This window comes from Haplochromis burtoni, unplaced genomic scaffold (genome assembly GCF_018398535.1).
Source record: "Haplochromis burtoni strain Fernald_Lab_line unplaced genomic scaffold, NCSU_Asbu1 Contig_58, whole genome shotgun sequence".
Lineage (NCBI taxonomy): Eukaryota > Metazoa > Chordata > Actinopteri > Cichliformes > Cichlidae > Haplochromis > Haplochromis burtoni.
In genome coordinates this window covers 559,083-585,983 of record NW_024582419.1, presented here as the reverse complement: position 1 = coordinate 585,983, position 26,901 = coordinate 559,083, and the positions used below count along the sequence as shown (strand labels likewise).

The 26,901-nt window shown below is 37.4% G+C and overlaps 1 protein-coding gene across 1 annotated transcript; it reads left to right on the top strand.

Annotated features, from left to right (window-relative positions):
- The first annotated feature begins 532 nt into the window (after nt 1-532).
- cdh19 (cadherin 19, type 2) lies at nt 533-26,432 on the top strand. The gene is made up of 12 exons (XM_005922582.2): nt 533-740; nt 6,737-7,115; nt 7,260-7,554; nt 9,340-9,459; nt 11,610-11,777; nt 12,845-13,032; nt 15,080-15,333; nt 16,569-16,705; nt 18,316-18,437; nt 20,418-20,535; nt 22,070-22,321; nt 24,769-26,432. Exons 2-12 carry the CDS (start codon nt 6,888-6,890, stop codon nt 25,281-25,283), a joined length of 2,397 nt encoding a protein of 798 aa, XP_005922644.1. The 5' UTR covers nt 533-740; nt 6,737-6,887; the 3' UTR covers nt 25,284-26,432.
- Nucleotides 26,433-26,901: the final 469 nt, after the last annotated feature.

The window sequence follows — 26,901 nt, the reverse complement described above, 5'->3', positions numbered from 1 at the left end:
CATTTGTACATACAAAAACAAAAACTCTCTTGTAAGTGTCATTTCTGATCATCTGAAAAGCAGATGATCCTTTATCCTTTATTTTTCAGCATATACCCCTAATTAACCCTTTAAGAACTCAGAGAATGTGGAGTACAATCAACACCTAAAATGATTTTCTTTGGGAAACGCTTGTAAAATCATTTTTTAAACATATTTAAAATGTGACCATAGCATGCGGGAACAGCATGCTCCCTCATCTTGAATGTCAAAAAACAGACTGCTGGCGTCCTATCGCTTGCAAAAATAGTGACCTTACAGTGGATGAATTACTGTCCTGTCAATGTTCTAGCTCAACTCTAATAAGCGCAGGATTGTTCACAGAAATAGGGAGAAAAAAAAGATAGAAATCCATTTGTAAGTCTGGGCTGTGACTATTTGCATGGTGATGAAGGCCCCGAGTGTTCTGCAGTGTTCAGATGTGAGTCCCTAACAATAGACCCTGTGTTTGTTCTTCTTCAGGAAGTTTGAGAAGAGCAGAAAAGGGGCAAAGAAGAAGAAGATAAGGGGAGGTCGTCAGTGGAGGGGATTACGCATTGTGAGGACTATGAGCATTTGCTTCTGCTATTGTGGTGACTGAATTGCTTTCCAGTACCAGGGTATTTAGTTAAGCAGATTGTGTTTTCTTACACTCAGCAATGATCTTTCTTGATGGCAGCTGGTGACAAGTGGCTTGGGTGACAGAAGAATTACACAAACAGGTAGGTGTGGTCTTGGTTGCTAAAGTGATTATCTTTTGTAAGAAGATAATTCGATGCAAGTTTATATATTCTCTAGAATAAGAAAAAAGAACACAAAGAATAACTTAGCTTGAAACATAAAAGCAGGGCACAGCTTCACTCCATGAATTCTAAATGAGCCCGTGGGTTCTGTGTATTAGTCACAGCAAGACATCTGTAAAGTTTTTGCTCTTTATAGATGGCTTTTGATGGAAAAATAGCTTCCTATGAAATATACTTTTTATTCTATTGAGCAATTGATTCCTGTGTATAGTCTACATTTTCAAATATTGAATTAATGAAAATGTAACAATTAAATAGATTATTATTACCTATAATGATGTGTGTTCAGTGTTTTGGGTCACTTATTTGAGGACAAGAAACGCAGATATACAAATACCTGAATATACCAAAAACATTCTCACGATACAATTAAACAACCAAGAGAAAATAAAGTTTATGTTATGTTAGCTGTTTATGTGAATGGACATGTGTGAATAAACAAGGACTAAATGCTGGGCCACTCAGTACGCTAAACTGATGATTAGTTGTGGGCTATGGAGGACCATGATTGCTAAAATTACAAACCAGTACAGAATGAAATAAATGACTCCATATATATGACATTTTATATAAATATATGCCTTCAAATGCACAGAAATTAAAGTTAAAATAAAAATACACTTTATAAACTTATATAAAATGCTATTTTTTGGGGGGGGTTTTTTAGCAATTGATCGCTATAAACGTATTTTCCAGTTTTCCATTCCAAAATTTTCCATTTCATCTGTTAATTTAATTATTTTAAACTGAATTTTTCCTGTATTAGTTTAACGTTCTGTATGCACGCCCACCACATTTCTTTATGTTTTTGTGCTGCATGATGCAAAGAGGGCTTGTCATTCAAAGTGTGTTATGAAATCAGACATCTGCCTCTTGTATAACAGAACAACTGATCAAGAAAATTCCAAGCTGTCTTCATAATGGAATTTTGCTGATCAGTTTCAATAGTACACAAATAAAAGCTATTCTTGGGTTATGGTTTTTATTTTTGGTGTGAGAGGCAGTTTATAAAGTGAACATAAATACTCATAAAGAACAAACACAAATTAAGTAGATGAGACTCCTGATAAAAAACAAGAGAAGAAAACTTCCCAACAACCCCACAATTGAGTTATTAGATTCAAGATTCTTCCCTAAACTAATAATAGTAATTATAACTAATAAATAAACTAATCGAATCCAAAATTAATAACTGAAAACAAAACTGTTGGTAACTCCCAGCTCTAATTTCTAAGAGTCAGGAGTTACTAATATTGTTCTAATTTATCTATCAAGAGTAATGTTAATAGTTATAGTAAAAATTGTTGTCTAAAGGAAATCTAATAATTAATGAATAAAATTGCAAAAAGCACCTGAAGAATAACACCTGATGGATGTGAGGGAGGCAGACAGGAAGAACAGACGACCATGTTCCTTTTCTTGCTTTACATGTGGGCAGTTAAGCCTTCTATAGCCGATCAGCAGTAGGGATAAATCATTAGAGAGAGCAGTTTAATATGCATTAGAGAAAATACAGCAGGATGGTCAATGTACCAGTGCACAGGGGCATGTGTAAGAAATCCAAAAACACAATAATAAATTAAAAATGGATAAACTGATTCGTAACATGAAAATAACATGAAAATGGCACAGTAAATTAAATAATATAAAAGTAAATAAACACAAAGCAAGTCGTATCAATTCATGTATCAACTTGTAAATATATTCCTCAATGTTTGCATTTATTTTTAATGTCAAAAGTGATTAATTCAAAAGCATACTGACTTATTTATTCCATATTAGTCTGCCGTTTAAGTTATTTTCACTCATAATATTTTCTCAAAAATATCTGATATCTTCAAGCTTGATGTAATACTTTTGTATCAAACTTTTTATTATAATGAAATAGAAATTCACTGATTCCTTTTATTTTATTTTGCAATAACTCTAGTAGTATCACTTAATTACTGTTGATGGAAAAGAAAGGAGAGAAATAACAGGATGTAGTGCTGTTGCTGATTACCGTCAATGGAAATTCGTGACATTTTGCTAAGCAGCAATGATTTCCACTTGTGCACATAATAAAATCAAACAAATTACTTACTAACAAGTACATGATGGCTTGACATTCCCTGGTTGTTCTAGTTCATTCTCTGGACTTGTTTGACACCCCGATTAGAAAACAAGTGCTACATGTCAGTGTTACTGTTTTATGGAGCTGAACAGTAAACAACCAAGTCCCATGGTAGGCTCCCAAATGACCAATTAAGGACATTTTGTCTTAGAAGCTTAATCTTAAAGAAGTGAGGCTTAACAGATGTTTTTTCTTAAAGATTTCAAACAGTTGTATTCAAAGTGTATTTCAGTGCTTCCTTTTCTCAGTTATCATACACGGCACCACGTAAGAAGATGATTGACGGTTTATGCTTGAAAACCACAATAATTAATTATCTCATGAAGCTAGTATTATTTAGCAGTTAGAATGAGCATTGTATATTGATACTGACATGTCATCCACAATGTCAAGTGAAAGCTGCTTTTTCTTTATTGCTGTGTTGCAACATTTGTGTTGGCACATTAGACACAATTTAATAGCATCCCGGAATCATTCCTACAAAAGAGCGTCATTTTATTAGCTAGAACACATCACCATATAGGAAAATGATGTGACGGTCTCAGCGCATCTAGTGCTTAACATTGTGAGACTGCAGCTCATTGTCATTCTGTCATGTGGTAGAGTAGCGTTCTGTACATACAGGCTACAGGAGGTCTGCTAGAAATGGGAAGAAGGCCTATTAGAGGTAATGAATGGCTGTCAACCACAGGGCACTCTGCATGTACAGCATGTCATGCAGAATGAGAATTTCTTCTGAAAGGAACCGTGGAGTCCAGTGATCTTTCTTTCTGTTTTCTTGTTTCACTGCGTTTTTCAGACCATATGCATACCTGTAAAAAGTAATAACTATGAAATCATAATCAAATCATAATCTAAAAGTCTTTTATGTAGACTTTGGCAGGTTCACCGTTATTATCAAGTACTATTAAGATAGTTGTCACCCATGGACATATGTTTCACTTGCTCCTTAATGCTTGCTATTTACAGGCCTCGAGCTATTTTTTGGCCATATTATTTTCCCAGAATTTCATCAGTTATTTGTAGAAAGGCCCATCTTGTTAAATTGGCATTAAAAAAACATCTGTTGACCTGTGCACTATTTTGGCCACACTGATATCCTCGGGAAGATTTTGAGGCAGACTCCTTGGCATGTTGGCAGCTGAATAGTTGCTCAGACAAACATCATTGAGGGCTCTTCTCTAGTTTTGGCACAAGGCGTTCAGTTTGGGCGCATGCTTGGCAGCCCTATGAAAGACCATAACGGCTCACGATTCACTGGCCACTAATTGGAATGTCACTCCACGATGCTCGGAGATATGAATACGGCCTGTAAGGACATACATAAGCATAAACACATACTCTTTTTCACGTTCTGTATCGAAATTGAATTTAAGAAATAAAAGGCATCAGTAATTGATTTTACCAGCTCATTACAAATAGGTCTTGACAGCCAATTTACTTTTACAAGATTAAACATGAACACTATGAGCTGTTAAAGCATTAATACTGGAGCTACTCTAACTGCTACAACAACTTCCTGGGGTATAGTGCGTATTTCCACGGGAACCAGCGATGCTAACAAACCATGCACTGCTCCTGTGCAGCAGTCTGTATTAAAGCATTCACATAGTGGGACTGTATATGTTATGTGGTTATATTGCAGTGTCAAAAAATCCTATTAAGAGAGTTTAGAATTATGGCTATTGTGAATTCTATCCCTTAATGAGAACTGATCCCACTGAGTGCTGATGTATGGTTTGCTGCTTGACCGGAGAGCAGTATAAAGTTAGGTTAAGGTTTAATGAGAAGATAAATAATTTGTGTTGCTTCACCATGTAGGACAGAAGTCAAAAATGAAAAGTGAAGTGAAAGAATTTCGAGTCTTTAATACATCTAAAATAATAAGGCAGAAAATAAAACTGGGGAAATTGTTGATAGACTATTAATAGTGGTTTCCCTGTGCAGCATAAAAGATAGATATTTATTGTCTCTAGTGGAAAAGAAAAACAACAGCACATTTAATTCCTATAAAGAGGATTGATGAATTTGTCCAAATTAAAGTCTTCTAACTTGAGCAATGCTGTCAGTGCAAGATAATGTATCTGTGTGGTCCTAACTAATTTGCTGTCTTGCCTGACTTTCATTGTCCTTACACTCTTGACCCTGATCTTGGTCCACATTATAATTGGTGCATCGATTTGACTCATAGTTTGTCAGAGGCATGTGTGTCTCTGTTTTCCATGTCTGGGCAGACATTGATCTAATTAGAAGTCTTCATTAGTCAGCTGCAGAGTGCAGTGTCATGCTTAAGGAATGATGTGTTCTGCCCCACCCCCGCCCTAGCCCCTTTCAGCACCACCATCACTATAACACAATACAGGCCCTTGTCTGGATTCAAAACAAAGGACTGTTTTCAGATGCTTTTGCAGGACTGCAGGATTATGAAAAAAAAAACAGTTCTCCTTTGATTTTCTATCTCAAATTTGTTAGATATCTGCTTTGTTGTTGTGCACTCATAGATATCAAACAGAACAGAAGTTGACAATATTTTTTATCAGAATCAACTTCCTAAATGCAGAACTGTATTTTAACAGCACTTTTAAATATTTCAACATTGTTAATAGTTAATCTTCAAGATGATCTTGTTAACAAGTGTCAACAAGTGATTTGGTTATGTTTGCATTTTTATATGCAACCTCTTCTCATGCCTGGGGCATCAAATATTGCTGCTTGGCAAAACTCTGGCATCTCAAAATCAAACACAAGATGTTCTTTGGTATCTATACATGATGCAGTGGATATAGGCAATAGCTACAGCTGTGTCTCCCAAATAATTACGTTTGGATGCTTGTAAAGGACCCTTTCCAGATAGCCATCTAAATATCCAGGGTACTGTATGCTTTGTAATTTTACATCAAATTTATGTAGAACCTACAATGTAGCCTGCTGCGGTTGCCATTATTTAAAGTTCTGTGTGAGGTGCCTCCATTGATCTACAATTTCTCTCTCTTCAAGTTGATACATCCTCTTTTTATCAATTTGCGTAATAGTGACAGAGGAGAAAATAGCATAGGAGGAAACAAGGGGGCTGATCACAGTCAATCACAGTTGACATGGAGACTGTGTTGACATGACGAGTTATATTTATAGGAAGTTTCACACTGGGTTAAGGCAAGTTTTGGCATAGATTTTCAGAAGGGTTTCCGGTTACGACATATCGATGGTGTAGCCTTTATACATATTTATCTCTAAACTTCAATCTTTTCCTAAATTTAACCTAATTAACTCTTGGTTATGCAGCCTAACAAAAACCTGACAAATAAATTTTTAATTGCAGTTTTTCGTGAAAGTAAAAAATTAATTTAAAGAAAAAAGAAACTGGTATGTGAAAGTCCCCAAATAGGACAATAGGACACAGAATTTAGCCACTACTTTTAATATAGCACAAATTCTATATCCAAGTACCTTCTAGTTGTCTTTGTGCATGTTTAGAATCCAATCGTCTAATTTACTAATCATCAGTTATGGCTTAGTTAATGCTATAGATTAGATTATCATTTATTAATCAAATAGAGATCCTCTCAATCGTATTTACATACTGCTGACAAAAGACTGGCCTTTTTATTAACTAGAGTATGCAAATATTTTCAGGGTCAAAAGTAAATATATTTTGATTAGTTCTCTTTTAATATTCCAATTTTTAAAATGTACCTTTTAAATCATAAAGATAATACTTTACCACTGACAGTTTTTCAGTCTCTGTGCCCCACTGAGAAGTTCTTAGTGCAGACATTAATTAAATTGTTAACTTTTATTTTAGAGACATGGTCATGCATACAAACCACATCATAACAAGATGGGATGCAGCACTGCCAGGATCATGAATTATGGTGCTGGTGAATGAAGAATTTGTAACATGGACCAGTGAAACTACTATCCTCTGTCCACTATCCACGTGAAGTGCAGAGGAAATGTACGGATGGACTGTAAAAATGGGCATGCCGAGTGTTTTGGCTGTGGCGATGGTGTTTTTTATGATTCCTGGTGGGGTGCTGAGTGATATGAGAGGTACTCAGGGTCTGGAAGCCCAACAATTGGCTCAGGGGTCCACTCATTTGCACCGTCGCCTGAAGAGAGGCTGGATCTGGAAACAGCTGTTTGTCCCCGAGGAAGATCCTACTCCTCGTGTTATTGGCCAGGTACTGCTTCACATTGAATGTCTGCCATGTCCTTGATATGGTACTTCCCTTTGAAAATGCATGCTTTCTAGTTACCTCGAGAAAATATGCAAAATTAAAAAAAAACAAAAAAAACATTAATATACCTTCCTTTTCTTTTTGTAGCTCAAATCTGATTCTGATCAAGGTGAGTCTTCCATCAAGTACATATTATCAGGAGAAGGTGCTGGAGATGTGTTTGAAATAAACGAGTATACTGGGGAAATCCGGACACTGAAGAAGCTTGACCGTGAGGAAAAGGCGTTCTATGTGCTCCAAGCCCAGGCCATCAATAGATGGTCCAACGAACCAGAGGAGCCCCAGTCAGAGTTCATCATCACAGTGCAGGACATTAATGACAATGTCCCCCAGTTCCAGAATGAGCCATATGTGTCCAGCATTCCTGAGATGTGTCCAATTGGTATGTGTGAAAAAAAGTGAAAAAGTCCCTTTATGAAATGTTGAAAACACAGACACTAACTACATTTTAAAAGGTCATTTCTAACAGCCTTGGTTATGCTTTGTTAATGGTGTGCTTGTTAGAACACTTTTCACATTCTGATCTAGTGTTAGCAAGCTAATCTTGTGGCATTAGCATGCTCGTACTGGCATGTTGGCATTACAATTTAAACACGTCTTTGTCCAGGTCTAGCCTTTTTTTTTAATTCAATAGTTTAGGACCAAAATTACCATCAGCTGTAGAGAGTCTCTAAATCTAAATCTCAGCTTTTACTACTTAATGTGTAAATAAGTATTAGTAATATTAGCGGTAATAGCAATATTCAACATACATGTACTTTTTATTGACTCTTATAAGAGAATTTCTAAGCTTCCACTTTGCTAGATGGCACTTCCTAGAAACAGTCAAGAATGAATGGGCTGTAGTTCAAAACCTTTCCGTAAGTATTAAGGACTCTTAATACTTACAGAGCCACGTTATTGCAATCGCTGCCTGTTGAACTTAGAAGAGAAATACTTAGGAGGCTGTTCTGTCACAATGAGTTGTAAATCTTTAACCCACTAATCAGCCTTCCTTTTAAGAATATCAACAAGAGCAAGAAGTCATTAGCATTTTTCACTTGAGTTTAGATTAATAATCAGTATTATAGTAGAAATTTTCTAAATTTCTTTCTTAAAATGGGGAAATAATTATTTCATACTTATACTATACAGGTCTTGCTCTTACTGACAGCTCAAAGCATTTTACCTTTTATGTCAATCACTCTTCTTCACTGCTCCCTCCAAATTATTTTGTACAATTTCTGGTATTAATAGGACATGATGTCTAGATCTGTAAGGATCCGTCTTTTGTATTTAAAATATAAGTCACAAAAAGGAGTAATTTATTTGCAAATAAACTTTTTCTGTCGTATTGATAAAAACTGACATGCTACTGAAATAAATTTTCTTAAATGAAATATTGACTGAAGACAATGAACAAAAGGTTATATGAATGTCTGTCATCTGTCCCTATTCAGGAAGTTAAAAATATTGGATTCTGTATGATAGCTCCAATGCCTTTATGGATAAATTTCTTAAATAATGTTATTATAACCACTGCCCTTTCATACCACAGACATTACCATTTCAATTTATATGTAATCTGCTTTAGCAGCATAATATCTAGCTCGTAATAAATCATAATGCATTTGACTCAGAAAGAGAAAGTGAGAGGTTGGAGTGAGGGCATTGTAAAATAAGAAATGCTGCGGTAAATCCCTGACTGTGTGAAAGACAGAGTGCTCTGTGGGAAGAAAGAACTAGATAGGGAAGAGGGCTGAGGGAGCAAAATATACTGTAAAAAGCAAAGCAAGGACAAGGATATGGTCAGTGGAGAAAATGCGAGTAAATGTGAAAGATGGACAGATAAAGGTGAATGAGAACGAAGGAGAGAAAACAAGCGGCACGTGGAGAGTAAGATGTCACAATAGGGCTGGAGAGGCTGTCACGCACACCTGCACCACCTTACCGAGTGGTGAAAGGCCAAGGCTGCTTTGCCGCCCCCACCTTATCAACCCTTTTGCCTTAGTCAACATCCCTCCTCTAACCCTACCTCAACTATCCACCCTCTTCCATTTCCACTACTCCCCCCTGGAGCCAGTCAGACAGACCCTGCGGGACTATACTATAATCACTTTATTTCCCCATCGACTGGAACTGCTGCCTGAGCTAACTCTGACTGTGTGATCTGCTCCCCCCCCCACAGGGACCACAGTGGCACAGGTGACAGCCACAGATGCTGATGATCCCATGTTTGGAAACAACGCCAAGCTCATCTACTCCATCCTGCAGGGGGAACCTTACTTCTCTGTGGAGCCAAAGACCGGTACATGATGCTGACAGATATAAAGTGTTTTAGTTTAAACTAGCCATTGTGTTTAATCAGGAAAATGTCCGATCTTCACTTTTGGCAAGTTTAACATTTCTTTTTAATTATAAGATTACATAAACTTACTTGGTAAATGTATCTCTAAGGCTTCAGTCACAGTCGAGTAAAATTGGACAGCAAACTGTGCAACCAGGAAACTGATGATTGGCAGTAATTGTGCTGCATTTGTTTTGCCGTCTGGGACCAATTGCTAGTAGTTGCAGTAACCACTTTCGTTCACAAGGCAATGGTTGCAACAGGCGCCTGGTGGGAGGCGAGCTCTCTTAGTCCAACTCAGATCAAGAACAACTCTAAATACTCTCAAATAGATTGTCAATGGTTTGCAATAAATCACCATCCAATTTATAAACACTGATAGACTGCCAGCAGGTTGCAATCAGTCTCCCCTGATGAGCAGAACTCATCTGCTCCATCAAATAATAAAACACACAAGCGTGAGTTACTTTAGTTTGTAGTAGCCTATTTACTGTAAACTAAGCTAAATTTAACTCTGACAAGCGTGTTTTATATATGTGATAGTTGTCAAAATAGTTATTGGACTCAGCGACTAATTAGCAAGGAGAGATGGGTCAAAGTGGTCCTCTTGCTTTTTACTTAGTTCTTTGTCTTAGAAAATGCAGCTATTACCTTCTCCCTTAGCTTTGAACCACAAATTTGTGCTGTTCTTGGGAGAATGTGGGTAATTATTAAAATCAACTAGCTGCCTCCATTTGTTTAGAAATGTATAAATTAAAAAACTGACCCTTTTAGATTTGAGAGAATGTGCCTGATGTGTAGATGTGTGGATTCTATGCAGTCTCCTTGTGGCACGTCCTCCCCTGACTTTGGTACAGCACTTCCCGTCTGATATAGATAGCAACAGATTTGAGATTTATCACAGTTAATCGGGGTATTTTCGCAAACAGACTGCATGTAAGTGCCAACTTGATGCAAGTTGGCACTTACATGATTCAGACTTGATTCACAGACTTGATTCAGTCAAAAACTGATAGCAGACGGATTCTGTCTCAGTGCCATTTCGGCATGTTTTATCACCATCTTGACTTGCTAACACCAGTTTGAAGATGGCAGCTAACTCTAAGTGGTCTTAGAGCTGGTCTCTGTCTTCGAAGCAACCATTTAAAAGGCAAGAAGATCATACATCACATTCACAGTCGCACTTTTCATCATATACAACCACTTTTTCCCTAGAGTGACTGGAGCCTAAAAGAGCTATTGACAGATTTAGCTACTTTTGAGGCCAGCTAGACAAGTTCATCCTGTGACAGACAATGGATTTTACTAATGCCCACATGCATCCTCGCTATTTTCTTGTGTAAATCCGAGGTCAGTTACAGCACTTCCCACACATGTTATTGACCTTAACTGTAATAAGTTGGGGGAGGACATCACCGGCATGGAATAAAATATTTTAATGCAAATTACTGCACTATGCAAAAGTCCAAATATGACTTTTTAGAAAGCAAATTGTTAGTTTCAATTGATATATATATATATATTATTCTTATTATATAATATATATATATATATATATATAATAATATATATATATATTATATATATATAATTTATTATTTATTTAATTTTATTTTTGTTTAACTCCATCCAACTTCACAGAGCATGTTTGATCTTTTCATAGTAAAAATGGAGAATATGAAAATGTTTACGTCATTTCAACACAAGATTCAGTGAACATGATATTGAGATAAATTCAAATCCACAAATGGCCTATAAATTTGTCGGGTCAATCTAATTTGTTTGATTTAAATTGTTTACTGTTTACTGTTGCCCTCATCTTCCAGTTTGCCCAGACAGAGGAAGCATTAAGTCATCTGAAAGCCCTCTTAATATTCCCTTTTGTGCTGATTAAATTTGAAGACTGGACATTTATTGTGATGCAGTTTTACTGCACATTTTGCACAGCGCGCTCAAGTGCAACTTCAGGCAAAGTTTGTTTACTTACAGTTGATTGGAAAAAAACAAAACAAAGCAAAAAAATCACCCACAGATATATTTAATGCTGTCTTAATGAACCAAAGACTCCTCTTGGCCCCCTCCTCCTCTCTCCCTGTCTTATCTACCTGCAGGGATTATTGTAACATCTTGGCAAAATATGGACCGTGAAGCCAGAGAGCAGTACCAGGTGGTGGTGCAGGTGAAGGATATGCTGGGTCTCAGCGGCGGTTATTCCTCTTCCACTACGGTTACGGTCAGCTTGACTGATGTCAATGACAATGGACCCACATTCCAGCAGCGTGAGTCACAGATATGACTCACAGTGATGCAAACATTGGGCCATACACAGTGAGGGAATCAATGAAAGAGTACAAAGCACTGCAGTCTGTGAGGACATGTTTAATATTATACCTATGAGCTATTTATTTGATCACACTTCTCCGGCTCGGGTGGGTGGTTTGTGCTGCATTCAGCTGTCTGTTATTCAGCCAGCAGCCAAAATTAAAAGATGGCAGGCTTGAGAGACGAATGAGAGAGAGTGAAGGAGACAGCAAAGGCGATTGGGATGTTTTGCTCATTTTGCGCTTGTGTACATGTTCCATACACTGGATGAATTTAATCATTCACACACGAGAGGACATTTGTCATGACCTTTGGAAGCCAACCTAGCCTTCCCAGTGATAAACCCCACTAAATGAATGCCGTGGGAAGAAATCAATTCTGTAGGACTGAGACAGCAAGAATGATACCTTTAACTATTAATGTCACATTCACATTCATTGAATGTGTCCCATGGATTTTATGTTCAGTCAAAAGGCCTTTTAAATATTGTATGGCCACACTTTGCTTTGAACCACGTCCTATGTTTTGTCACATAATTGCAAATTATTATCGGCACAGTTTTTTTTTTCTTCACAAGCAGCTGGTTTCCTGTCGAGTGTCGAGTTCCACCCAGTTGTGGCAGCCATCCAAATGGAGTTGCTCAAAGACACAATCACATTTTCTCATCTTCTTATTACAGTTAGGCTGGGATTATGTGTTGCCACAACTTATCTTTGACTCACACAAATTGACCCTCCACCACAATGTTCTTCCTTCTTATCACTTTATAGACAAGCAGCCTTTCTTGACTAGCTATTAACAAGTTACTGTCAAGTTCTGTATACTGTGTTCGGGTGGAGAAACTTTTTCATTTGTTGTTTTTTGCTCCAAATTTAGCAACTTTTCAAACTGTCATTGCAGACAGCACAAGTACCAGTTTGGTATCAACTAAATTTTGTATTCCTTTTAATATCCTGTTCCAAGGTTCATCTTCTGAGCCCAATGGCATCAAAATGATTCATAGAAAATATGCTTGTTTCTTCAGACCTTTACACCTTTGCTGTCCCCGAAAACGCAGCCATCGGCACCACAGTAGGCAGAATCATGGCAGAGGATGGAGACACTGGCATCAATGCCAAAATGACCTACAGTCTGGAGGGTGAACTGGAAGAAAGCACTTTTATCATTAAAACAGACCCAGTAACACAAGAGGGAGTGATTCTACTGGCCAAGGTGAATGCCTTTACAATATCTACCTCGAATATTTAGATTCTCTGTGAATATCTGTGCGTGTGTGTGTGTGTGTGTGTGTGTGTGTGTGTGCATTCTATAAATCTATAGCTGCGTATGAAAATGTAAAATCGGTAGAGCAGGTTGGTACTTGAAACATTCTGGTTTCTGTTTGAAGTCTGCAAATAATCTAAATTTACCAGTCACTTTTAAGCAAGCTTTGGTTACATACAGTTAAACAGTTCAAGTGGAGAGTAAAGGGTAGATTGCATTTGTTGAACAACAATCTCAAAACTACCAGCTATACTCAATGATCTTTGCATGGCACAGGAAACCGTGAGCTTCTATTCAGATATGCTTTCTACAAAAAAAGAAGAAATGGCTGTTGTTTTGGAGAGGCTAAACCAAACAACTAACCCAAGATTTGTGTGTGTGTCTGTGTGTTTGTCTAGCCACAAGTCCTTCTCTGGGTTGGGCATTTGGGTACAGCAGTACTTGAAAGTACTTTGTGTTAAAACACAATAACATAAAACATTGAAATATTGAGAATAAAGTTTTAAATTTAAGCAAATGGCACTAATGTCATTAGTGTACAGCTGCTGGACCTTCTCCAAAAGGCCTTGTGTAGGTGACTTAGTAGATGAGTAAACAAGCCTGGAAGACTTGGCTTCATTTGTGCATTGTGAAATAGGTAAAAATGGTGAGATGCAAGGATTTTGATGGTTACACCTTTGTGCAGTACAGAAGGGATGATGCTGTATCAGACAATCGGGCTGCAGCTGATGACATTTCTCAAGTCCAGAAGAACCCAAGTACACACAAGAATGCATATTGAGATGGATGAAGGGAGTTGACCTTATTCTCGACATTTCCGCTTTATTCTCAAAAGAGTGTTTCAACTTTATCCTCAAAATTTCAACTTCATTCTCAATATGAATAATAAAAAAACGTCTTTTGACTATTTTTGTTTCTTAAGGTGGCTCTAATAACAATCAAAATTGATTGGTGTTACATATTAATATTAAGAACCAGAAATTGCATTAAAGTATTCATATCTCACAAAAACAAAAAGGATCACTATAGTCAGTTGCAGGAAAATGTGAAGGGACAGCAAACAACACACACGTACATATATATGAATGGCATGTGTCAGTATAACCAAGCATTTGCACTAAACATACACGAGCCTAACTTTTCTTATAATCTGTTTTCAGTCAGTGCTCATAGTTAAGCTAAATGTCATGTTTCACTCCTTTGCAAACTGTCAGACTCCTGTGTCTATTGACAGACTGTGATTGACAGCCAAAGCATGCTGTGCAAATGATCAGCAACTGCTTCAACAGAACCAAGCCAAAGGGTGGTCCAAACCTGTGTGATATTGTCTGTGTGTGTGTTTATTTATTTATTTATTTTTCAGTGAAATAATCACATCTTGTTGCAAAACCACAAACACAAGGCCAATTAATCTATTGGTTAATTCAGAGAACATTGAAAAGTTATTGACCGAATTAGTTCAAATTAATAACAAAAATCAGTTCCTGAATACCGTTACTACACTTATATAGAATGAAGACTGCTGTCTGGGTGTTGCTGAACTTATGATTTCATCTTATTCACTTTACTTTTTCACACTTATATGCAATACCTCTCTCAATTATAGAACACTAGATTTCAATTTAGATGCCGTGATCATGAAATAAAATAACAAACATTATTGACTCTGTTTCTGAATCATCCTGGGAAAGTGGTAATGGTTTGCATGCTGTTTTCTTATTACTAGCAGCATGTTAATCAAAACTGCAGCATTATTTAAGTGCATACTCACAGCTGGTAGCATATTGACACTAACTAAACAAGTCCAACATCCAGTCGCAGTCATGTCCTGCTCTTCTCAGAAAAAATTATCTGTTTTACATACAACTTTCTTTGTTTTTCAAAAGTTTTATCTGTTTGATTATTTAATTGTGATAAATTGTGTTTTTCATTCTTCTTGTAACAACCTCTGTTCTAATACAAGCTATAAAAAGTTGAGTATTTCTTTCCTTCGCAGCCTTTGGACTTTGAAGTTAAGAGACGTTTCGACATGACCGCTGAGGCGGTCAATGACCACGTGGACACTCGTTTTCTGAGTTTGGACGACTTCACTGATAGGACGACAGTGAAAGTCATTGTGAAAGATGAGGATGAGCCACCTGTTTTCCTCTCGCCAGTCTACGAGTGGAAACTTCCTGAAAATGCAGCTGTGGGAACTGTGGTTGGCAGCGTTAGTGCTAGAGACACTGACACTGTCAACAATCCCATCAGGTAATATGAACTGTCTAAACCAGGAAGAATGGCATATGCCATCTGACTACCAGTACGATAATGATAAGGTAGATACCCAAGCTGGCATGGGCTGAGCATCTTTAGACAGCTTCCTCCACAGGGTGAAAAATCATTTCATTTCAAATAGTGTTACCGGTTCGGTGCATCCATTTTTACCCTTGATCTCTGGATACCCTGTACATGGTCATATTTATCTCATATTACTTTAGTAGGAAATGAGCCCTGCTGAATAAATCATGACAGTTTTTTTTTTTAACCTCACAGGCTTTTCTATCTATTGCCGTGGTATTATCACAAAGCAACGTTGCTAGGACGTGGGAATGTAATAAAGCACCATACGAGGTGGCATATGGAATTGAGATTTGCAGTCATTTGCAAGTGGGGCACGTTGCAGAGGAGACAGCCGCACTACTGGTGCCTGTAGTCCATCTCAGCAGAGCTTAAGAATGGCAGGTGCTGCATATCATCTTCAGCCTAGCGTCTATTACTGTCCCTTTGGTGACAGTGTCTCATTGATTAATAAATTCAGGCTGACATTTTAGTGGTTTCCGCAGTTCTAGTAAATATGATTAAAGTTGCTGTGGTCAAATTTCCCATGCTGTTATCAGCAAAGTAGCTCACAGAAAGATTGCATTACTCTGATATCCTAATTTACCAGGTTGTTCTAATCACTTTTTATTAAGAGTCCAATGATGATGAGAAAGTGGTATACAATAAAAATGGCCTGGTTTGCTTGTGATAGTTACATTCATGCTGCCTGACGATTATTTTGACAAAAAATTGTAGATCCACTTGTCACCCATTACCAGCAAACATGCCACAAAACATAATATCATGCAAGGCAGCTATTATTTAATTGCCATAAAAGCTTGTCTCTTTTTCCATGGTTACAAATTTCCATGTCTACCTGCTTTTACCTTCTATTTATACACTTATGTCAAAACAGAAAATGTCTTTGGTCAGATTAAAAATAATATTCATTTTAAATAACTGTGAAAATACAATGCCATCTGCATGAGGTGCTTTGTTTTCACAGTGTTGTTGTCGCTGTGTCAGACTAGCTCGTGTGTGTACTTGCTTTGTTGGATATCTGTCAACAGATTAAAAAATTGAGCAGTTTGCCTAATTAATCTCCCTGTGGTATCGCAATGTTTTGTTTGCCCAGAAAACAACCTTTCCTTCTAAATGGTATGTCTCCATGATTTTTCTTCCAGATACTCTGTTGACAAAAGGAGCGATACCACAAAAGCTTTTAAAATAGACCCAAACAATGGAACGATAACTGTCGCTAAGTCTTTGGACCGAGAGACTGCAGCCTGGCACAATGTGACAGTTGAAGCTAAGGAAACAAGTAAGGAGAGTTTCATGTTTTTTATAAGAGCGTATGGTAATGTTAATGGTTGACTTATGGCACAATTATTCCCAAACGTGTGCAAAATATGTTCCAGCAATTTGCTGATGAGAAATCTACTATAGCAGAGATTCACAAACAGGGTTTTCAAACACTGGACAGTGGATTGTTGTTTAAAATATGGAATTAAAAGCAACAAATAAATAGCTTGACTTTTAATTCCATTGACTTTAAAAATGTGTCCTTATTCGTTTACTCAGTCATTCATTTTCTGCTACCATGTACTAATCGCCAGCAGGTCATGTGATGGACAGAGGTTTCTTGTTAAATCACAACCCAACAGTATCTTAGCTTCTCCTTCACCCACTAACTCATCGACTCTCCGTCACTCCTTAGACACCAGAGTGTCAGGACTGAGAGATATATTCATGGAGTGTGTTATTCCACTTCTTCATGGAGTGTGTCATTTAGCCTCAGTCACACAGGCCTAGAGACTGTCATCTGGCAGCAAACCAGTTGGGTAAGGACAAATGTGTATTTCCTGACCAGTTGTGAGTGGTTGCTGGAGGTCGCTGTAAAATCATTTGGTAAAGTCCTATTCATACAGGCTTAGAGACGAGTCCGTCACCATCTGCTGACCACTACTGCCTGAAGAAAAGTATGTATTCTGCAACTGGTTGACAACAGGTAGCTGTCGTGAAACTGGTCGCAAAGAGGTATACAGTGGTGTACTGAAAACCTCCTTTTGAGGGCTTTGGTAGATAGCGGATTGCCACGGTGACCTGTAGTTAAACTACTCACCAAGTGGTCGTGAAACCAAGAAATGAGTGATGCAAATTGGAAGTGAAGACTGTTAGCCTGAAAAAGTACATTTTGAAATGTGTTGATTGCAGTGGTGATGCCACAACATTAACTTTAAAAGTAAATGTTCTGCATTTTCATTTTGCTTCACACTTTTTCAAGCTTCACTACAGCAAAGTAAATGACATGCAAGTTATGCACAACAACGGCAATATGCTGGCAACCAAAGCAATCAAAATTATTTTTAGGCGCCGCAACCTGTTTGTAACTGATTTTATCCAGCTGATCTTGTGTTAAAATTCTATCTTCATGCTGTCTTCGTGGTAAAAGATAATGTCATATTTTTGTCATTCTTTTGCAGAAAAGAAAAAAAGAAAGAAAAACAATTACATCTCCACTCTCAAAAGTCTACAACTTTTGAAGAGTAGAGATATTACAAGTTGTAAAAAAAAAAAAAAAAAAGCTTGCAGGAAAAAGTCAAATTTGATATATTTTCGTTTCTACCTACTAGTCGTTCGGTTTCCATCTCACAGACCAGTGGGTGCACCTCAGAAAAAAATGTTGGGAACAGCTAGTGTAGACTGAAGCCTTAAATTTCCATAATAGGTATAACTGCTTACTGTTGAATCGTTTATTTTGTTTTGGTGAAAGCAGTGTGATGCTGGTGCCCGTTTTTTCCCCCACATTCCTAAAGCTAGAAGACAGAAACATTTCTCAGTCTTAAGTGTTATTTTGACAGAGCTTTTACAAAGCATTTATGATACATGGACCCAGTGGACTCCAGCAAATGTCTATCTTCACTACTGCAGCGCAGAACCATTTATCCTCCTCTGTGGTGGTGTTCATCAAAGTACTGGACATAAACGACAATGTGCCAAGGCTTGCAAGAGATTACCAGCCATATATCTGTGAGGGGACGCAGGCAGGAGAAGTATGTATATTATGATGCACTGATGTTCACGATTTACTACACTGCAGAGTGGAAAGCTGAATATACATGAATGTGAACTGTAAAAGTTGTCATATTGTGTCCTATAGTATTTCTATCTATCTATTGATCTTCTTTACATTTTGGTTCCAAAGAGCCAGACTTGAAAATGGGAAATAGCTGTATTGACACAACACAGACTGAACTTTCTGAGGCAAGCTTTCTTGTTATTTTTTTTAAGTAGTATTGGGAAAGGTTTTCTGTAGATAGTTTTTCTTGACTTGCCACTTTTATGCCCTCCGATTATCCAGATAACTCAACATTTTTGGTGCAAAACATACTATGTATGTCAACCTGTGTTATCTTTGGCATTTTTCCTAGATTCATTAAAGAAATGAGAGCTACATTGGTTCATCCCTTCAATATTGTGGTTTTTTGATGTTTGAATGATCCATAGGTAAATGTTAAGACTGTTAAAACTGGATTGAAATTAGGGTCTACCTTAAAATATAAAGTACCTTGATGCAACTGTTGTTGTGATTTGGCGCTGTATAAATTAAAATTGAATTGTAAATGAGTGAAAAAGCAGCCAGTGTCCAAAGACAATTACTGAAAGAAGGCCTTGTGAACTATTGCTAAAGCCAACTTCCATAATTGACAAATAAGTCTGGCTCCTTGGAAGCAAAATACAATGAACAGAACTGTGATTCTCAACTTATATATATATATATATATATATATATATATGTATGTATGTATGTATGTATGTATGTGTGTGTGTGTGTGTGTGTGTGTGTGTGTGTGCTCAACAAATTTATTAGGTCACCACACCATGTAAGTTGAGAACTAGAATTAATTCAACTTGGGTAAAGAATTGTTATACTAATTGCATTCCTTATACATCTTTTTCCTATAATGCTGTAATGTAGTTCTGAAGCTATACATTCCAAATCAGAATATGGTGGCCCTGAGAGGCCAAATGGACTGCAACTTAAGAAAACACCAGTTTTATCATGATTCATATAATACTGATGATGGCTAATAGTTAGGCTAACACACTTACCTCTCATCTTTTCTTTCCTCACAAAACCGATAGATCCTCCACTTCTTTTAAGTGTCTCCCAGCGCAATTCTTAGCATATTTTGGTTCCTGCAACTGGTCCGTCGGGTTATTGTCTCCCCAGAAACACTTGCCTTGTGCTTTTGGAAATCTATTTTTTCTGTTGTCGTGTTTCCTAATTCTGTTGTTTTGTGTGCTTTTGCAGCGTTTTTCTTATTGCTGGTGTTTTCTTAAGTTGCAGTCCGTTTGGCCTCTCAGGGCCACTGTATAAAGAGGATGTTTTCATTCAGCAACAATAAAACAGGCTTTCCTAAAATGGCACGATGATACAGATTATCTAATGAGGTTCATTTATGCCACAGCTGCCGAAAATTACCAGGACTGGCAATTACCAAAATGATTTTTTTTTTGTTTCCACCAGTACGGGCAAGCTCTTTAATCAAATTGATAATTTTAATGCTAATTATTTAATAAATATTTAAAAATTCATTATTTTTGTTATGCACATATTTTCACATTTACTGTTTTCCAAAATAAAGCAGATAAAAATAGCAAACCACAATATTTTTGATAAAGTTGCCAAATTACAGTTATTTAATTGCATTCCTGAGCAGAAAATTGTTGCAATGGTTGAATGTTATGCTTCATTAATTTCAGTGCAGTAGCTCAAGTTTGGGTATAAATATATGAAGTCAGGTTTTTTTGGTAACTTTTTTTTTCACGTATTAATAACAAGGAATTTTTTTGACAGATTTATAAAATGCCCATGTTTTCTTTTTTCCATGATAGCTGGTCTGATAAATTTGTTAAGCACTCTATATCTGTATGTATATATGAAAAGATGGATACAATTCCTCCTTACTTACTTTCATCACTTCTTGCAGCTTTGTTTTTTCTGTTTTTTCTGTTTTTTGTTCTCTCAGCTCATTCAGCTGCTCAGCGCTGTTGATCCAGACGACCCTGTCGAAGGACATCATTTCTACTTTTCTATGGTCCCCGAGAAGCGCATTAATCCAAACTTCACAATCAGAGATAATCAAGGTTATAGTCAAATCAATAATATACAAATGCATACAAATGTGTCTGCTTTAGAATTACTAGATACCATTCTCATTCAGTAACTATTGAGTTACATCAAACAGGCTCTTAGAGTAGCATAACGACTCACAACAAGGGAATCATTTAGAGCGTCTGTGTTGTTTCATTCTCACAAAGTTGGCCAGTTAGCTTCTAAAGCGCAGTTATTACTCTGTATTATTGAATTCATTCAATCCATGCCAGAATGTTACTATGAGGTAATGCCATTATTCATTTTGGAAAGACACGACGACTAATTGTGAGTTTTAGAAGCTTGAGAAAGAATCAGAGTCACTGCTGCACCTGTTTCTCACATTTTGCTAAGCTTCACTAACCTGTGGAGGGTAAAGCTTTATATTTTCTGTATAGACATATATGTGAGCGAGAGTGTTGCTTATAGTCCCACTTAGCTCTTTTTCAGAAAACAGGCATATTTTCCCCAAATTCACCCCAAAACATGTGCAGTGAATGATTAAAAGAAAGTCTAGAAACTAGAAAAATAATAATACAGAGATTAATGTGATGTCAGTCTAACAATGTAATCGGTCACAGTGTGACTTGTTTTCCCTCCAAGTGCAACGAACCAGCTGCTGACTGACTCAGGGCTATTGCAGTGAGACCCTCAGCATAAACTAAATCTGTATAATTATACTTCTTGCTCCAAAAAATGTCATCCTGCAAATCACTGACATTTTCCATCAGATGCTTTAGGCTGTGGAGAAAAATGAACTCGAAACCAGAAGAAGCCACGGTATCCCATATGGTTCCTGCCAGAAAAGCAATGAGCAACAGCTAAGTCATAACCTGCAATGATTTTAGGCTAAGGACAAAATAACAGCGATATTTTTTTGATTAAAGAAAAAACAAATAAATGCATCCTGGAATATTCTGGGAGGAAAATCCTTCTGTAGGTTCTACTTTTTGTGTGGCTGACTGCCTTTTGAGTGAGCAAATTGAGGTGTTTGGCTTAGAGTGCACTCAACCCTTTTTTAGGGTTTATAATGAAAATGGGCAGAAAATTGAAGAGACATCATTGTTAAAGTACAGAGCATGTTTGAATGTGTTGAGTAAGTTAGAATGAAATATATGCAGGTGTAGCGTATGGGTGGTTAGCCACTCAAGCACAGCAGTCCAGTCAGCAACCAGGAAATGAATAATGAATCAAGAAACAAGTTTAATAAAACACATTTCCATATGCCACAAGGCTTATTTGACTCCAAAGAAGTTTTTTGTTCAGTGCCTTCATGAAGTCTTACAGGCACACTCAGAAGTTAAATTCATTTTCCAAATTTACTTTTATACATTGACCAGAAATTGATTTGACAAGGCGCGGGGCTTTTTAGAGAGCCTGGTTTTTATTTTAAATTGCATTAAGTTTGTCACTTCACAGGTTTTTCTCCTTGTATTGTCTAGACACATCAGCATTCACATTGGGATTTCTCATGTTTTTTTAAAGAATGCTGAAAAGGGCATCTCTAACATTTGGCATACCTTTTAGACAACACAGCTGGAATCGTGGCACGCCGGAGTACTTTCACCCGTAAGGATCGAACCCAGTACCTTTTGCCTGTGGTGGTGGCAGACAGTGGCTCTCCAGCCCTCTCCGGTACTAGCACTCTGACCATTAGTGTGTGCAGCTGTCAGCCTGCAGGTCATTGTCCCACAGGAGGGGTGGAAGCCCTTGCTCTCTCCATGGGGGTGAGCCTACAAACCTTGTTAGGGATTCTGTTCTGCCTGGTCACACTCACAGGTAAGCAAGCATAATGTTGTCACATTGCATATCCTGTTTAAGTTTTGAATAGTGGATATTTCAAATGATCAAACAAATTTTGTAGTACTAGAAAAAGATAACCCGAGCAAACTCCAAATCCAGTTTTAAAGTGATAATTTAATTTGTTTAGAAAATCCTATCCAAACCTGAAAAAGTAATTGCCTCCTTGTTAAATCATGAAGTAACTAGGATTAACCATATTTTTGGAAAGCAGAGCACAATGTCAGTAGCCGCAACCACAGCTGATTGCTGTCAGATCTGTTGAATCAAGAAATCCCTTAAACAGAACCTGTTAAAAAGTAAAGTAGCCTAAATGTTGCAAAAAAGCAACACATCATGCCATGATCAAATTAAACCACTGAGAAACAAATTCATTGACATCTACCAGTCTGGAAAGGTTTACAATGACATTTCAAAGACTATGGAACTCTTAACTATAATGAGAGCCATTATCCAAATAATAGAGAAATCTTGGCACAGCGTTTAACCTTCCCACGAGTGGCTGGCCTACCAAAATTACACCAAGAGTGCATGAACATCCAGGAGGTCAGAAAAGAATCCAGAAAAACATCTAAAGAATTGAAGGCCTCACTTGTCTCAGTTAGGTAAGTGTTCATGATTCAACAACAACAAAAAAGCTGAATAATAATGGTATCATGTGAGAGTTCTAAGGTAAAAGCCAATACTGACCAAAAAGAACACAAAGTCTCCTCTTATATTTGCCAAAAAAAAACCATCTTGATGATCCCCAAGACTTTTGGAAAAATATTCTGTGGACTGACGAGACAAAAGTTGAAATTTTGCGACGTTTCCACGACTTGGACAACTTGCTATAATTGGTGGAACAATGAATTCTGCTCTGTACCAGAAAATCTTCCAGGATAATGCCATCAGTTTCTGCCCTGAAGCTCCAGCACCCTCGGGTTATGCAGCAGGACAATGATCCAATACATACCTCCACATCTATCTCTGAGTGGCTTAAAAAAACACAAAAACACAAAATGAAGGTTTTGGAGTGGTCTAGTTAAAGACCAGAATTAAAACTGATTTGAGATTTTTTTGGCATGGCATTAAACATGGTGTTAATTTCCTAAAATGTACCAATGTGGACCAAAATTCCTGTGCAGCAATGTGAAAGACTCATTCCCAGTTATCACGAATCTTTTTTGACACAGGGTCAAGTAGGTTTGGATACTACTCTAAAAAAAAATGTCTCATGTTCATTAACAATTTTGTATTTATGTGGGTTATTTTTGTCTAATGTTAAAATTTGTTTAATTAATGGAGACATAAGTATTTCAAATATGCAAAAAAAAAAAAGGAAAAAGTAAGGTACTTTTTACAACACTGTTGCCTAACTGTAGCTCCTTTTTGTCTGGGTTTTGGAGAAAGTGTAGAAGCATTTTAAAGTATTTCCAATTATAATTTCCACTTTTAAGCAAGACGTCAGTTTTGATACGACGTCACGACAAAGTCTGACTGGAATAAAAGATGTCGAATCAAACAAGAATATTCAATTTAAAAAAGAACTGCTTTAATAAAAAAATACACTGGAAGAGTTAATTAGTAAAATTTGTAAAGTACATTCAGAGAGGATTTCACTGGTAATTGCTCTTTCATTCAATATTACTTATGGAAAAGGAAACCAGTAAATCAAACTCCCGAGATGTTGGAGTTTTATAACGTCAGCTTCACTGAAACTGTCGTTAAAATAAGTCACTGTTTTCCAGCAGGTCTGTTGAGCTAAAGCAGTTCCAGCTCACACCACTTTGGCAAGTATGCGAATGTGTGTTAAATAGCAGGATTTTTCATTAACAAATTTGCACTTTCATTTGAATCTGCCTTTTAAGACTCACCAGCGTGCCTTTAACACACACTTTTAAAATGCTGAAAGCTTGCAGAGCAATGATGTCAGGTAATGTGCGTATTGGTTGCAATACATCAGTAGCAATGCCATCCTGGGACACTGATGGGTTTGCATAGTGAAGAGCTTTATTATGACCTCGGCTGCTTTGTGTCCTCCCTGTGCCCATCACATGAAAGATTAATGACAAAACCTGCTATGCTAACATTCTGTTGGATGAGAACAATAGCTGATGAAAACCCGGCAGAAACAAAATAACAAGAGTTTTAGTATTCTGTGCCACATGGAGCAAATAAAGGAACACTTTCTTTGTATGTGAGCTGAAGTAAAATAAACAACCAAACAAACAAAAAAAAAAAAAAACTAAAAAGAATGTATTGCCTAATTTGCCATCATTTTGATTTCTTGCATCCACAAAAACAAATCTGGCAGCTATTACTTCTCGGTGTGCTTGTGCGCAGCATGCATGCTCCATCGGGCACTGTAGATTTTTTTTTTTTCACAACAAAGCTCATGCCCTGGTGTTTAACTGTAATGATCTCCTGCTGTGTTGTGTCTGCAGTGCTGTCAGTCGTAATGGTGATGGTGAGGAGACACAGGAGAAAACAGCAGGAGGGACGTGAGGTGGAGGTGAAGGAGCTGGAGCTGCCTGAGACTGTGTCGCAGAAGGTGTTTTATTATGGAGAATCGGGAGTTGGAGGAGTGGAGCTGGACTTCTGCCAACCTACTGTCCCAATGCGTCCCCGCCCCAGGAGAAGGGAGAGGAGGATGCGAAGGGAAGACGTCAGGGCCAGCATACGAATGTCCCTCCGAGAGTCGCACCTCATTGGCCCGGAGGACGAGGTCTTCAGGCAGTTTATTCTGGACAGGCTGGCAGAAGCTGATCAAGATCCTTATGCCCCTCCTTTCGACTACCTTCAAACTTATGCATATGAAGGGTCGGGGTCTCCCACAGGATCTTTGAGCTCACTGGACTCTTCTACTTTAGAGTCCGACCAGTCTGTTTGTAATCCCAGACCCTCTTTAGCAAGACTCACACCATGGTACGGTGCAAGAGAGGAAGACACACTCTTTTAATCTGATTTATTAAACAAGCGCTCCTGTTCCTGAGTGGATGTCCAAGAAGCACTCATGAAGAACATGCAGTCCAAATCCATGTTAGATTACTGGTGAGTCTAAATTGGCCTTATGTGTGAATGTGAGAGTGAATGTGATCTGTCTCTCTTCAGCAATAGAACGGCGACCTGTCCAGGGAGTGCCCCGCCTCCTGCTCTATGATGGATGTGTTACGAGTTGACTCGAACAAAAAGTTTGACATTTTGTGAAGTAAATTTTCCGACTGAGAAACTGTATTTATCAAAGTGTCAGTCTCCTGCATTCCTTTAGTGATAAGATCAAGCCTTATATAAAAACAGATACTGGCGGTTTGATACATTTTGTTTATTTTGTTTATCACTGCTCAATAACATGAATAACTTAAACTTCATGATATGATTTTTTTTCTATTATAATGGAGTTTGAGAGCATAATTAATCACTAGACGTTGGCTATGTTAAATGTGTCAGTGATTTAAATGACCAGGGCATGAAAGACTGACCTGCCATGTTGCACAATATCATCAATCTTGTTGTCTTATTCAGCTGATCAGCGGTCAGGATGCAGTGACCAAGACTGGAGCTTGCATCTTCTTTCTCCTCAAAACCAGTGATGAACTATTTCTTCTTAAAGCTTACATTTTTGTTTTTATTGGCGATGTGGGGGGAACAGAGCACGTCATATTTTTGTTTATCCCGTGAAGCTGTTATAGTTATATTTTTTGGAAGCAGTCACCTTCTGATCAGGCAGTATCAGGGCATCCAAGTTGTAGTCAGTCAATATTTACTTATAGGCGTGTTTTGTCCTCCACCAAGAATGGACAAAAATAATATAACATGGCTCTTTGGCTTCTTAACTTGGTGACTGTGTTCAGCTGTGAGCTGTTTATCTGTTGCTGCATTAAGTAGGGAGGGCTCAGTAGCTTTATTACCTTTTTTTGCTGGAAACTGCTCTCTGTTGCAGCAGGAAAATAAGCTGTTTATAACAGTGTTCGTACGCTGGAAAACCAAAATAATGAGTTTAAATAGGCTAAAGTGCTCTTTAAGCTTAAGAAAATGCTATACAGTGTTGGTCAAGTTACTTGAAAAAAGTAATCAGTAACTAATTACTGATTACTTCCCCAAAAAAGTAATCCCGTTACTTTACTGATTACTTATTTTCAAAAGTAATTAATTACTTAGTTACTTAGTTACTTTTTAAAAACACGATTTACAACCTGAATAGGTGATAAAGCGATAGATCTTTCAGCCCAATTCTACTTTTTCTGCATAATCCATCATACAAAATGTAATCAAATGGAAAAGTCTCTTTTTTTAAAACTTGTTTTATTAGTTTTAATCTTTTAACTTTATGCATCAAGCAAAAATTTAATTATATGCAACATTCTCTGACTTGAATAAATTAGTTTAACATTTAAACCTATTTTCTGCACATTCCAGCACATAAAATAAAATATTTTTTGTGTTTACACTCACTCTTTCAAATAGATGCAAGTAAAACACAGCAGAAAATAAATAAAGTCAAAGACTCAGCGGTCCTGTTGCTCTATTTTCACCTGTAAAGCAGGACTAGGGTAGGCGGAGGTTTACCCTGGTGCAGG

What these genes read in the sequence shown, in the direction of transcription:
- cdh19 (XM_005922582.2), top strand. Translation starts at nt 6,888, where the DNA reads ATGTACGGATGGACTGTAAAAATGGGCATGCCGAGTGTTTTGGCTGTG. An exon ending in CTCTGTGGAGCCAAAGACCG is followed by an intron (nt 9,460 to 11,609) that starts GTACATGATGCT and finishes ATCTACCTGCAG; the next exon opens with GGATTATTGTAACATCTTGG. An exon ending in CACAATCAGAGATAATCAAG is followed by an intron (nt 20,536 to 22,069) that starts GTTATAGTCAAA and finishes CATACCTTTTAG; the next exon opens with ACAACACAGCTGGAATCGTG.